This window comes from Coregonus lavaretus, assembly GCF_964263955.1.
Source record: "Coregonus lavaretus genome assembly, chromosome: 7".
Lineage (NCBI taxonomy): Eukaryota > Metazoa > Chordata > Actinopteri > Salmoniformes > Salmonidae > Coregonus > Coregonus lavaretus.
In genome coordinates this window covers 14,507,456-14,522,207 of record NC_139994.1, presented here as the reverse complement: position 1 = coordinate 14,522,207, position 14,752 = coordinate 14,507,456, and the positions used below count along the sequence as shown (strand labels likewise).

General features: G+C 43.2%; 2 protein-coding genes across 5 annotated transcripts in view; both read right to left on the bottom strand.

Annotated features, from left to right (window-relative positions):
* Positions 1–563: 563 nt before the first annotated feature.
* edn1 (endothelin 1) lies at positions 564–4,098 on the bottom strand. The gene is made up of 5 exons (XM_084166468.1): positions 3,863–4,098; positions 3,409–3,577; positions 3,161–3,310; positions 2,650–2,772; positions 564–1,616 (listed from the first exon to the last, which is right to left on the bottom strand). Exons 1-5 carry the CDS (start codon positions 3,921–3,923, stop codon positions 1,496–1,498), a joined length of 624 nt encoding a protein of 207 aa, XP_084022594.1. The 5' UTR covers positions 3,924–4,098; the 3' UTR covers positions 564–1,495.
* Positions 4,099–8,471: 4,373 nt separating this feature from the next.
* hivep1 (HIVEP zinc finger 1) overlaps positions 8,472–14,752 on the bottom strand; it is a 75,176-nt gene continuing 68,895 nt past the window's right edge. For all 4 annotated transcript variants that reach the window (XM_084166457.1, XM_084166459.1, XM_084166458.1 and 1 more), the window contains 2 exons: positions 12,763–13,316; positions 8,472–10,393 (listed from right to left, as the gene is read on the bottom strand). In XM_084166457.1, the coding sequence (XP_084022583.1) occupies positions 9,212–10,393; positions 12,763–13,316 (1,736 nt within the window). In that variant the 3' untranslated portion in view covers positions 8,472–9,211. The remainder of the gene's footprint in view (positions 10,394–12,762; positions 13,317–14,752) is intronic.

The window sequence follows — 14,752 nt, the reverse complement described above, 5'->3', positions numbered from 1 at the left end:
ATTTAGGGAGTAGGGTACCATTTGGGATGCAGACTGGGGCTCAAAGGACTTATGTTTATTCCTGTTCTTAATGGATCTCATTATTCACTGTTGACTCAATGCTAAACTGCATCCCAAATGGCACCCTATACCCTATACAGTGCACTACTTTTGACCAGGCCCATCAAAAGTAGTGCGAATAGGAAACCATTTGGGATGCAACCCTAGTCTTCAGAGGCTGCCTGTGGTTGGTATTACCTGGCTTTTTGTAGCGGTGAAGGGGAGTGCATGTTAAAACAGCTTTGTGAGTACAGATCCCATTCCCAGTGCAGTGGTTTCTCTGCTGCTCCGTAATTCAAATGATAAACAAAGAGGCAAGAGCTCAGACTCGGTGAAAGGTCACTGATCTGAAATGAATCGTTCTAAGGATTACTTATAAATCAGATTTGATCACCTTTTTTATCACTAACCACTTTAATGCATCTCTATAACTACTTGAATTGAACCCACTCATTTGGTGTTTTGAGAATCTGAGCGTGATGTGAGTGTAACAGAAGGAATACCAGGAGAGATTTAATGATTTTAAATAAGTGTGACAATTTATTTCCCTAAGTTTTGCCAAATGTATCTTGGCGACAAAAGCATTTCACAGAAATGACATACAATTATCACATGGATGGGGCCAATATGGCTATAAATAAATTGAATAAATAAAACATAGGGACAGAACAATGTGCATTAATTATTATACAATGTGTATAGAGAAATCTCAGACAGCAATAAATAGAACCAAATATCAGCAGAAAACGCTCAAGTTCTAATGGATAGCCACAAGATCATTTGGAAAGGTCTGTTGTCAAAATAATGAACCTCAGTCAAACTGTGATCACGCCTGAAATCAATCAGTTGTGTTTCTTATACCAGGTCATAGAGTCAATTCAATAAGTCTATGAGATTGTGATCTTCTTTGAATCCAACACTTTCTTGAGAGAGCAGACACAAGAACTTTGGACAGGACACGCTGTAGCAGCAACAGTGCTTCTGATGCTGTTGTGTAGCTGTCCCTCAAATCCAGTGATAATCAGAGGCATGCATAGAGTAAAGTTTCAGCCATTCAAGTTATTAGCTATGATCTGAAGTTCTGTTTGAGGGTTGAGAGTGCATACAGTACACAGGAGGACCATCAAGTGTCCGTCCTTATCTTTAGGATGTGGTGTCAATAAAGTTGACTCAGGTTCATTGGATTTCTCCTGCATGTGTCTCCAACCATCTGCATCTCTCTGAGTCCAGTGGAGACGTTATGACACTGCATCCACCATCACTGCCATTCACCCCCTTTAATGACCCACACCGTGACTGAGCCAAAATGGGGGTCCAGTAGCAGGCTTCCTGTGGAGTATCCAATGCATCTCGAGGGACCAAAGCATATGAGTCCCCAATGGCAGGTGGATAGAGAGAGATGGATGAATCTCTGCCCTCTGTGTGTGAGAGACAGAGTATGTGGACATCTCCCTTCTCATCTCTCTTCTCTTGCCCTGTGTTGTTGTTTCACCATCCATTTCTCCAGCAGCAGGCGAGCTTTGACTGTGGCCCTAAGAGCTGAGGGGCCCACTGCTTTTTGGTCTCTGTGTTTCACCCTGGAGAGAAATAGAAGAGACCCATTAGACACCAATGATCAGACTTAACTCAATTCAATTCAATACAACTGTATTTATCCCCTGACAGGCTATAAAGACAGTTGAATTCAGATGAAGTTGATGGTGATTTGCATACTAAAACTACAAGGTTGGCCTGGCCTGTCATACAGATGTAGGATCTTAATTTGATCACCCTGTTGCAGGAGAACTTTCCTGCAATGCAATAAATGTAAACTTGTAGTGTATTTGAGGTTTAAAAAGGCTTCTGAAGTTTGTAATTTCCACTTAGAAATTTCAGACTGTGTTTTCCCTTTACGAAAAATGTATCAACACCGTACAGAAATGTCCATTAATTATAATTCACATACAGTAATTCACATTTCCTGTTGTTGCAGGATTATTTTCCTGCTGTAGCAAACTGGCTCAAATGAAGATCCTACATCTGTATCGCCTGCAGGTTTCTTTTGACACATCAAACAAAGTTGCTCAGCAATTTGCCATATATGTTTCCATTTTATTAATGTGTCAAACAGAGCAGACACTGGCGCCTGACTGAGGGAGGGAGGGGGGGTATGTAGGTTTCCAAACCTGATGCTACATGAGAAGAGCTGTGCCAGGTGAAGGCTCCATTACAGGGATCCCTATGACATTTATGCAAGTGAAAGTGATACATGCCCTGGTAGTCTGAGTGGGGAAATTCCATCACATAAATAAATGATAGAAAGAAAACGATATTTCTTTGTTGTTTCTAAACTTTCATATTCTTACATTTCATATTTCAGTGAGACTCTTTCCCATAATATAATATACTATGCTTGAGGGCCAGCACTCTCTCTCAAATAATGTATTCATATCCCCCTTTGACTACAGCAGCGCGTGCTCCCTGAGCTAATTCACATCACAGCCGCACTGTTCCTTTTACAGTTTTAAGCATGGAGCAATTATTTGCGTCTTCCAAGATACATCTATCTTTCGTGAGGTTATAATTACCATGTCCATTTATTTTGGAAATAGACCTGTGGTATTCTCTTACCTTTTAATCCTACTCGTCTTGGCTGTCAGCTTGTGTTTGCACTGACGCCTCTCAGCACAGTCAGCGCCCTCGGCGGGGTGGATCGCCGTGTCTGGCGTTACTGCTGCTGCTGCTGCAGCGTATCTGAAGAAGAGCGAAAGTACACCAGACATGAACATAGTCAGCCGGGTTTCCATTAATCATATAGTTTCGAAACATTTAAGGGGGGAAAATAACAAGACTACGTGTAAACCTGTTCACACAGGTTATGGTGATTTGCTTTGTTGGCAGCTCAAATGAGAATCGAATTGAATAGATTGCCAAGATAAATAGAGAAGGCGTTTTGAAATACCAACCACAGGTGATTTCTTTATCATACGGTGTATAGGCTACAATGTTGCAACATCCACATAGCAGTAGCAGAATGGAACGCGCGTAATTACCCCAAATATTAGGCTAATAACATTATGTAAGACGTTTCTGGCAGGTTTTAACTAAAGTTATTGGGCTAATATTATCTAATATGTTGTACCTCAGGTGATTTTCCAGCTGACAGAAGTTTGTACACGTGCTGTCATCTTCATGGACGCACTTGCAGCGAGGGTCCTGCTTGGAGACGGCGGGATCTTTGATGGCGCGCTTCTTTCTAGAAGCGTTGCCCAGACCGTAGGAAACCACGCGCCTTAAGAAATGAACGAAATGATTAGCCAACTGTAACCAAGCCAGTTACATTACATATAATAATAGAATATAATCAATTATCGGTCGGAAAAGACTTACTCAGGCGTGTTGACCCATATGATGTCCAGGTGACAGAAGTAAACGCACTCCTTGTCCAGGAACGTCGCGCAGGAGCATCGCTTGTTCCTGATGTGGCGCACTGGCACCGGGGTGGCTGTGGTGGCTGTGGTGGCAGCCGCTGTCTCCTCTTCCATAGGAGCGGATGAGACTGTGAGGGAGAAATTATGCTAATTATTACCTAAATTGAATACTATTATATTAAAAAACCTATGACAGAATTTCTAACATAAGATGCATAGGCTGTTGTTATTTATCGACTACGATTGCGCAGTTATTGTGTTGGATTCATTATGCTGCTTCAGGATTAAAGAGTGTAAAATATAGTTATTGTTACCTAGCCTATGGTGACCATTCATGTTAAGAAAGTGAATCAAATAATACTGAAAACACAAAATATTCAAAAGTTGCTAAAACTCGTTTTCCAAGAACTTACCTGCATGTAAAATTCCAGAGTACATAATTGACAACATGGAGAAAATTATTCTAAAATCCATATTTTGATATTTCTTTAGTATAGATGCAATAATCTTGTTCACAAAATGGAATATTCCCTTTTTAATGAAAAAGCTAAAAAAAAGCCAGCAAAAAGCGACACGGTGCCAACTGCGTACGTTCGTATACAAGATAAGTTCACAAAGGAGTGCAAAAGTATTCCACTTGCACCGTTCTGTCAGTGGCTCCACATGTGCACCTTCTGCCGTTTATATACTACGCACTCACCACCTCCCCCCTCTCCCCCTGCAGTGGCGTGTAAACAGTTTTGTCCTTTGACTTATTCGTAGACAATGCTGTTTGTTAATAATCACCGACAAGCAACGTGCAGCCCAAGATAAGAACTGTGGATGGAGACGCCGGGTGGCGGGCGGCGACGCGAGCCAAGTTTTGACCAGGGAAGTTCTGAAGACGTAAATGCACACATTTTACAGTAGATGGAGACAAAGTATCAATAGATGAGCTTTACAATCGCATTCGCATCAATCCTCTAAAACGTTTTAATTTCCCTAAAATGTATAGTCAGGTCCATAATTATTGGCACCCTTGATAAAGATGAGCAAAAAAGACTGTATACAATAAATAATACAAATACTGACCTGTATTGTATGTAAAAAAAAAAAAAAAAAAAGAAAAGAGGAAATTGTATTATGTTATAATAATACAATTGCTCAGAGAAAAATATTTTGTTTATCAACTAATACTTTTTTTTAAATCACATAATTCTAGGGATCAATTATTAGCGCCCCTGTTTTCAAAACTCTAGCACTCTCCCCTTGCGAGGATAACTACACAGGCTTTTAAAAAATGCTTGGAGAAAAACCACAGGTTTTGAATTGGGGTTCATGTCCGGAGACCGAAATGGACATTGCAAAATGTTGATTTTGTGGTAAATGTACCTTTTTTTTTTGTGTGTGTGTGTGGATTTTGATTAGTGCTTCGGGTTATTGTCTTGCTGGAAGATCCACTTGCAGACAATTGTCAGCCTCATGGCAGAGTCAACCTGGTTTTTGGCTAAAATGGTAAAGTAACAAGGGCCCCAGGACCAATGGAAGCAAAATAGCCCCATAACATCAAAGATCCACCACCATATTTTACCTTAGGTATGAGGTAGGCCTACTTTTCTGCATAAGCTTCTGTTTTTCAACGCCAAACCCACCACTGTTGTGCGTAACCAAAATAGCTATATTTTAATCTCATCTGACCATGGCACCGGTTCCAATCCAAGTGCCAATGCCATTTATCAAACTCCAGGCAGTGCAATGGTCAGATTACATGAAAATAGATATCCTCGGCCACGCACACATGTGGTGAGTTTGACGTTGAAAATCAGACTTCCAGTGAGACAATAACCCCAAGTAAAAGGCCTTTCAAAATCCACAAAGAAATGGTTAATTGACCACAAAATCAACATTTTGCAATGACCATCTCAGTCTCCGGACTTGAACCCCATTGAAACCCTGTGGTTTGAATTGAAAAGGGCAGTCCGTAAGAGCAGATGAAGGATATTAAGGATCTGGAAAGATTCTGTATGGAGGAATGGTGTAAGATCCCTCACAACGTGTTCTCCAATCTCATACAACATTTTAGAAAAAGTCTCGGTGTCATTATCCTCGCAAGGGGAGGATGCTAGAGTAGGCTATTGAAAACAGGGGTGCCCCCCCCACCCTGTTTTCAGTCACAGGTGGGGACTGGATTAGGTGTGAGCAGTTCAGGAGGTGGACTCATGAGTTTACTGGGGAGAGCTTTATTTGTGACCTATGTACAAATTAGAATCGTGCAATAGCATAAGAGAGTTGCCACATCAATGTTACACTAAATTAATTAGTTAAGTTATTGTTATTAAATATTATATTTTAATGTTATTAGTTATATTCCATTCCAATTTTATATTCCAATAAATATTTTCTTTAATGAATTAAAAACAACTATTGAAAACCTTTTGCTCCTGAATGTCATTTTAAAGACTGCTGGGATTTTAAATCTTGCATTATTCAAATAATATTTAGTGCAATTGTACATAATTGATCGTATAAAAAATGAACAACAAGGAAAGAACAAAAAATAATAATGTGCATGTGAGTTAAAAAGAGGGACTTTACATCAAATCTCCTCATAGTGCAGATATTAATGTGCAACACCATCCCCCCCCCCCCCCATATTTTATTTAAATAATTAAAATAAGACAACTAGACTTCACTTTTAAGTATTACTTACTAAAAAATCTCCAAAATAAAAAGGATTAAATGGATTTTAACACACTTGTGTGAAACCATATGCCATACTCCTGAGTGGCGCAGTGGTCTAAGGCACTGCATCGCAGTGCTAGCTGTGCCACTAGAGATCCTGGTTTGAGTCCAGGCTCTGTCGCAGCCGGCCACGACCGGGAGACCCATGGAGGTGTAAATTGGGTCTAGGCTACCCCGGTCCATCAGGGATTTCTGTGTAGACCTATTTAACCTATACTAATATTTCAAACTAAAGTAGCTTGACTTCTGCATGTAGACCCCAAACTGCAAGGGGAATGTTATAGAAATAATGAGCCAACTTGACCCAATGTATTTGAAATACAGGATTACACATGCATGACACATAACATAATGTCACAAAAAGTTACCTCTGAAACATGGTTTGGCCAAAATGGTACGAAGTGCATTTTCCCTCTGCCAATCTGAAGATGGTGTGAAAAGGTAGAGAGAGGCCCTGCCACAACTGGGGAGTGCTCTGCCATCACTGTATCCTGGCTATACTGCCATAGTGGAAAACAGTGTTAATGGAAAGTGTTCTTGACACCCCTGTACACTTTATCCTGGTTTCATTAATCTTTGTCCTGTCTGATTGTAGGCCTACTTTACATACATTTATAAAGGTTAGCAATAGGATATTTGCAGTATGCCAACCTGTTTGTGCATGCTCATTTGTGTGGCAATTAAGGCAGTTAAAATGGCAATCTATTAGCAACAGTTAGCCAAAATAAAAATAGATACATTAAAGCAGTTATCAAAGAATGCAATTAATCTCAAGTGCTTGTTTGTAACCTTAGGCAAAGGCGGGTCCCAAAGTTGATGTTTAATGATGACATCACCACCGATTATCTATGCATTTAATAATATATGCCATTTAGATTACGCTTTTATGCAAATCAACTTAGTCATGCGTGCATACATTTTTAACGTATGGGTGGTCCTGGGAATCGAACCCACTAGAGAGCCATGCTCTACCAACTGAGCTCCATTTGATCCCAATTTGAACAGCCCTATGGAAGGCTTTTGTGCCAAATGTTACTGTTGTAACCTATTTGATGGGGGGTCGAGCTACACATGTACTAATGATGGAAAGTGACGGGGGTACAAAGCGGTGCAATGTGGAAAAACCTCAAGTAAAACATCCTGAGTCACACAGTTCTGAAAGGCCTAATCAAGGGCTTGGTGTTAGACAGTTTCCATTGGCCAAGGAAAAGCTTGTGCTAATGGTTGCAGGACAGGAGAGCCTGTCTGGCCCCTTTCCAGTCAGGACATCAGCCTGTGATGGAGGGAGCAGAACCTCATTTTCCTATTCATAAGAGCCCTATAAAGCAGCTTCTTTCAGCCTTATTTTAGCCGCCATCTCAAAGGGCTTTGGAGTGGACCTAGCATAACAGACCATGAAGCTGTTTTGGTGTTGCACAAACAAGGCAGGCTCTGAAAGGAAAAAGGCTAGGGATATTTTTTAGTTTTTGTAGCCCCCTCTAAACCTCTCTCTCTCTGCGTCTCTGATTTGGTGGGTATTCTAGCTTGGCAACATCTCCCCCACCCGCTCCACTACACTACACCCACGGCTCTAGCAGTGAGGGCTATTGCCCTCTAGGCGTCTCTGTTGCCTCATCCCAGGATCCAGGATCCTCATCAGGCCCCAAAAATGACTAATTAACTGAATAACAGAGGCAGACTCTCTCTCTCAAACCCTGACAGGCAGATAAGTCACCATCTGCATCCCAAACGGCACCCTATTCTCTATATTGGGCCCATGAGGCTCTGGTCAAAAGTAGTGCACTATGTAGGGAATAGGGTGCCATTTGGGACGCATCCACAGTTTTACTGGAGTAATGAGGAGTCTTACTGTAAAACCTCTTGAGATTAGCAATAAATCCTCTTCCTCACTGATGTTCCCTCTCTCTCTGGTCTGGTGTGATAGAGGTCTGATTGCATCTGTTTGGTCAGTGCCCTCCGAGAGCTGCTCGTTCCTGATGAAAATGGTTATTTCCCACGGAATATGAAAGCCACTATTAGGCTGATTTGGAAATGATGTACAGCATTGGGTACCGTGGCGTTAAAGAGGCTAATGTTGAACTGTTAAATGAGTCTGTTACCGTATGATTGCGTGTTGAATTACATCTGGATGGATGTAGACATTTTGTTTTTAATCCGTGAAAATGTGTTGCATGCGAGATAAAGTGTTCTCGTAGTGTTTGTACATAAGATCAAGATAAATGCTTTTGTCAAATGTGGTCCAGAACTCTTCTCCATCTTCTAAACAGTATGACATTTTATTAATTGTGAAAACGTGGTTAAGTGCATCTGAGACAAAAAACATGAATACCACTTGTACATTTGTAAACAAAGTTTTACTGATACAGTTGATAATAATATTGATACCGCAATGTAAAGCTACCATATTACACATACCTATGGACGTATGAATCATCATGGGCACTACATGGAATATAATAAATAGTTGAACACAACATCTGTACACAGAAACAATGCCCCATATCCATATAAATGTACATATACCAATACAACACATTTCTTTCTCCATAAATTTACGATTGACATAAAACTTTCCAAAATAAAACTGGTATTCTCCATTTTCTTCTATTTTTACTTCCATGTCATCGAAATAAACACAAGCAACTGCTGAATTTTTAAGGTATTATTTACAGGTTACTAAAACAAGTAACTCCAAAAAGGCACAATTGTCTATACAACATGTACAAAAAAAGAAATTGTCTGGAGCTGACAAAAAAAGTAAAAAGAAAAAAATGATTGGTCATCATCATCATAATAATCAATAATCATCATTTATGATTGCACATACAATATGAATGTCAGAAACTGTGCTTTGAAAGGCGATTTGCAGAGAAACAAACCTGCCCTGAAGTGTTTTCAGTCTTAGAAAGTGACAAGCATTACAAAAAGAGAACAAAGAAAGAGCTTTTCGATAGGTAGCCTGGTAACCCAGATTGAACACTGCGATCACCATTGTAGCTCAACATTCGGTTTGATTTGACCAGGCTATTCAATCTGGGGTTTCAGGTGGCGATGACCAGTCTATCCTCGTCATCGCTGGACGCTGAGTCATCGATGTAGTCTTCCGTCACCTGCTGCCGTGACAGCATCGGCTGCCTCTGAGGCGTGACAGGCTCATTGGCTCCCCCTGCCCCCTCAACACCCCCCTCAGGAGCTGGAGCCGGGGAGGGCTGTGGTAGAGATGTTGTAACCCTCTCTTCCTTCTCTGGAGTCTGCGTGTGATCAGAGCCTCCGGAGCTCCCGTGCCCAGAGCTGCTGGGTCTGCTGCCCGATGATGATGTAACTTCCTGGGTGGGACTTCCTCTCAGGGTGGAGGTGGGAGGGGATGATGCAACAGATGGACAGCTGACCGAGGGTCCTAGTTCAGACTGAAAGGAGGGCCGAGTGGTCCCTGGGGCCTCAGGGCTGCCCTGCCTCTCAGAGGGTCCGGGGAGGGGACTGAGGGCGGAGAGGGGGCTGAGGGAGGGGATGAGGGCGGGCAGGGCGATGTTGAGGATCTGCAGGCCGGGGATAGGTGTGTGGTAGGTGTGGTGATGGTGGGGGCCCGTGCTGCTCTGGGAGCTGGGGCTGGCAGTCAGGACCTGCAGACCCAGGGTGGCGTTAAGCGTCAGGCCATGCTGGGACAGCAGCTGAGTGGAGGTCAGGCCTCCTGAGCTGGTCAGTCCCATTACGTTGAGGGTCTCCAGACCCATGGACTGCAGTGTCTGGTGGGAGCAGGGCATGATCCTGCTGATGGGCTCCTGAACCACCATGGGCTGGTTGGTGGGGGACAAGCCAGAGCCCTCAGGCTGGGGGGAGATAGAGGAGTTGGGGAATGGGAGGGGGCTGGTATTCCGGTGGATGACACTCACTGCGGGGATGGTGAGCTGGACAGTGGCGGCCTGGATTGGCACGAAGGTGGAGTAGGCTGGCAGGCCAGCGGGCACCAGTTGGATGACCCCCACGGGGACCATGCTGTAGGGGGAGCGGGTGGGCTGCTGGGAGTGCAGTGGCAGGTGGCTGAAGAGGTGGGTGTGTGTCCCTTGTGTGGCCCCTGATCCTTGGGTTGGGCCTTGGGAGGGAAAGTGCAAGGGGCTGTAGGAAGAGGTCTGGGGGGTGAAAGAGGCGGTCTGAGTGCTGACGTCTGTGCCGACAGGGACACCTGGCTCACTCATTGGCAGGGTGGGTGGAGCCGAAGAGCCATCCTGGGAAAGAGCAAACATTTATAAAAATGAGTAATTATGACCTTTACATACTCTACAGTCGTGGTCAAAAGTTTTGAGAATGACACAAATACAAATTTTCACGAAGTCTGCTGCCTCAGTGTTGATGATGGCAATTTGCATATACTCCAGAATGTCATGAAGAGTGATCAGATGAATTGCAATTAATTAATTATTTGCAAATTCCCTCTTTGCCATGAAAATGAACTTAATCCCCAAAAAACATTTCCACTGCATTTCAGCCCTGCCACAAAAGGACCAGCTGCCATCATGTCAGTGATTCTCTCCTTAACACAGGTGAGAGTGTTGATGAGGACAAGGCTGGAGATCACTCTGTCATGCTGATTGAGTTAGAATAACAGACTGGAAGCTTTAAAAGGAGGGTGGTGCTTGAAATCATTGTTCTTCCTCTGTTAACCATGGTTACATGCAAGGAAACACATGTCGTCATCATTGCTTTGCACAAAAAGGGCTTCACAGGCAAGGATATTGCTGCTAGTAAGATTGCACCTAAATCAACCATTTATCGGATCATCAAGAACTTCAAGGAGAGAGGTTCAATTGTTGTGAAGAAGGCGTCAGGGCGCCTAAGCAAGTCCAGCAAGTGCCAGGACCGTCTTCTAAAGTTGATTCAGCTGCGGGATCGGGGCACCACCAGTGCAGCGATTGCTCAGGAATGGCAGCAGGCAGGTGTGAGTGCATCTGCACGCACAGTGAGGTGAAGACTTTTGGAGGATGGCCTGGTGTCAAGAAGGGCAGCAAAGAAGCCACTCTCCAGGAAAAACATCAGGGACAGACTGATATTCTGCAAAAGGTACAGGGATTGGACTGCTGAGGACTGGGGTAAAGTCATTTTCTCTGATGAATCCCCTTTCCGAATGTTTGGGGCATCCGGAAAACACCTTGTCCGGAGAAGACAAGGTGAGCGCTACCATCAGTCCTGTGTCATGCCAACAGTAAAGCATCCTGAGACCATTCATGTGTGGGGTTGCTTCTCAGCCAAGGGAGTGGGCTCACTCACAATTTTGCCTAAGAATGCAGCCATGAATAAAGAATGGTACCAACACATCCTCCGAGAGCAACTTCTCCCAACCATCCAAGAACAGTTTGGAGACAACCAATGCCTTTTCCAGCATGATGGAGCACCTTGCCATAAGACAAAAGTGATAACTAAGTGGCTCGGGGAACAAAACATCGACATTTTGGGTCCATGGCCAGGAAACTCCCCAGACCTTAATCCCATTGAGAACTTGTGGTCGATCCTCAAGAGGCGGGTGGACAAACAAAAACCCACAAATTCTGACAAACTCCAAGCATTGATTATGCAAGAATGGTCAGGATGTGGCCCAGAAGTTAATTGACAGCATGCCAGGGCGGATTGCAGAGGTCTTGAAAAAGAAGGGTCAACACTGCAAATATTGACTCTTTACATAAAATTAATGTAATTGTCAATAAAAGCCTTTGACACTTATGGAATGCTTGTAATTATACTTCAGTATACCATAGTAACATCTGACAAAAATATCTCAAAGCAGCGAACTTTGTGAAGACCAATACTTGTGTCATTCTAAAAACTTTTGACCACGACTGTACATGTCTTATCACTGGAAACAGGACAAACACTGGACATACTCCCCATACAGTGGGGAAAAAAAGTATTTAGTCAGCCACCAATTGTGCAAGTTCTCCCACTTAAAAAGATGAGAGGCCTGTAATTTTCATCATAGGTACACGTCAACTATGACAGACAAATTGAGATTATTCTTTCCAGAAAATCACATTGTAGGATTTTTAATGAATTTATTTGCAAATTATGGTGGAAAATAAGTATTTGGTCAATAACAAAAGTTTTAATACTTTTGTTCAATACTTTGTTATATACCCTTTGTTGGCAATGACACAGGTCAAACGTTTTCTGTAAGTCTTCACAAGGTTTTCACACACTGTTGCTGGTATTTTGGCCCATTCCTCCATGCAGATCTCCTCTAGAGCAGTGATGTTTTGGGGCTGTCGCTGGGCAACACGGACTTTCAACTCCCTCTTTTTAAGTGGGAGAACTTGCACAATTGGTGGCTGACTAAATACTTTTTTCCCCCACTGTATCTTTTCACAGGAAAAACATGAGAAGATCATCTGTTACTAGAAAACAAGCCATCTAACAAGGTGCCCATCAGAAATGCATTCACCTTTTCAAGCATTTCAAGCATTCAGAGCAACTTTGCTGAAGTGTCTCGCATGAGGGATTCACAGCAAACGGTTTGTGTATGAAAGTGCAGAGAGACAGGGACAGAGGGATGGAGGGAGAGATGGAGAGAGAGAGGATGGGAGGAGAAGAACATGGTGGGTCTCACCTGGCCATGCTTGGAGCAGCCCTTGCCCGGTACGGGGGGACTAGGGGGCATGTCAAAGTCGGGGTAGTCGATGGACATCTGCCTGCACGGCGAGACAGGGCTCATCATGTGCACCGACTCTGTGTCTGAGGTGTGGGGGGGTGGGGAGTAGGGCAGGGGGCCGGGGCTTGAGCACCCTCTGGAGATTGACATCTGCTTGACCAGGGAGACGGGGCTCAGCATGGGAACGGACTCTGTGTCTGAGGCGACGTGGGTGTGGTGGGTGTGGTGGGTGTGGGAGTCGGAGGCGGGGAGTTGGGGGAGGGACAGGGGAGCTGGGTGGTGGTGGTGGATGGACATCTGAGCCAGGAGTGAGCTGGGAGGGAGCTCAGCCTGGAGAGAGGAGGGTATGTGCTGGGGGCTGGCCGAGACCGAGGGGTTGGTGGACAGGCCCGACTCAGCCTGGCTGTCCTCTTCTTCTTCTTCATTGTCATCGTCGTTGTCATCGTCAGCGCCCTCCGAGTCCTCTCCGTCTGAATCTGGGCGGTCTGCACTGCCCACCTGGCTACGGTCTCCTGGGGTAGAGAGGTAGAGGTTTAGTATCCGAGACAGCAGTGTCAATATTTACAGATATTATCCAACATTAACACAGTCACATGGGGGCTTTGGAAATCAGATATCTGGCACTGTTTCCATATATCCCACTCCTAAAGTAAGAAAATCTGGCAATGAATAGCATTAAGATTGAGTACACAATGGGTGCATCCGAAAGGGCATAGGGCCCTGGTCAAAAGTAGTGCGCTATATAGGGAATAGGGTGCCATTTGGGATGCAACCTAGCATTGAAGGATGCAGAAGGAGAAAAACAAATATGCTCTTTTGCTGGGACCATAGAAAGCCTTTTATCCTCTCTCTCTCTCTCTCTCTCTCTCTCTCTTTTTCTAAAATTAGACGCAGCAATTTCCCCTCTAAACGCTGGCTGTGTATGCCGCCCACGTGCACTCCCAGTTAACTGGTAAAGAAGCTGCATTTAGAATGTCTAATTAGAACCCTACAGTTGCATCATGGCTATTGATTGGCATGGCTACACAACGCAGACAGGGAATTGACATTTCATAGCTGTGTGTAGTCATTATCAGGAACTAAAGGAAAGAGTGATTCTGTTGTTAGAATCCATAGGAGATTGGTGTAAACATAGGGAGAGAGAAGTGCTGTACACCCAATGATGATGACACATTGAGTTTCTGTTTGAGCATACATTTTTCTTTGTGTGTATTATCCAATTTCACATTCTGTCTCAAACCCACAGTATCTATTTGTTTAAATCAAAATGACAGGGAGACAATGAATGTAACAGCCACCTCTTAACCAAAAGCTGTTTTAAAAACCTTCCTAATCAAATTCACATTTTGTGTTATAAACACAGGCTTAAATCTGAATGTTAGTGCATCCCAGTTTAGCTAGCGGATCTGTGTTGATTAAGGGATCTGACACAAAGTGAAAAAAGCTAAAATATTACTACAAATGTCTAAATACAAAATACTTTCCTATACAATTGTTTTTAGCGGTTCACCATATTCTGCCCCCCTTTCACCCTGCATTGGTATCAGAAGTCTGATGGCACTATGGTGTGATAAGAGTGTCTGCTAAATGAACTAAATATAAATGTATATATAAAAATGAACAATTGCAAAGCATTCTGAGTATTATTCTAATGAGCTCCGCCCCAAAACAAGGCCAATAATAATACGCAGAGTGCTTTGCAGTTCATTTTGGTATGTTCATTTTCACATTACATTTTGGTCATTTAGCAGACACTCTTATCCAGAGTGACTTATATTCAGTGCATTCAACTAAGGTAGATGAACAACAACATATCACAGTCATCGCAGGTAAAACGTTTCTGTAACCGTTACTGAGAATGTTGTTGCTCTTCGGGCCGGCTACTAGCAAATGTATTTCTTTATTTAAAAATGCAAAATATATTAAAGTATTTTGTAGTTTATTTTGA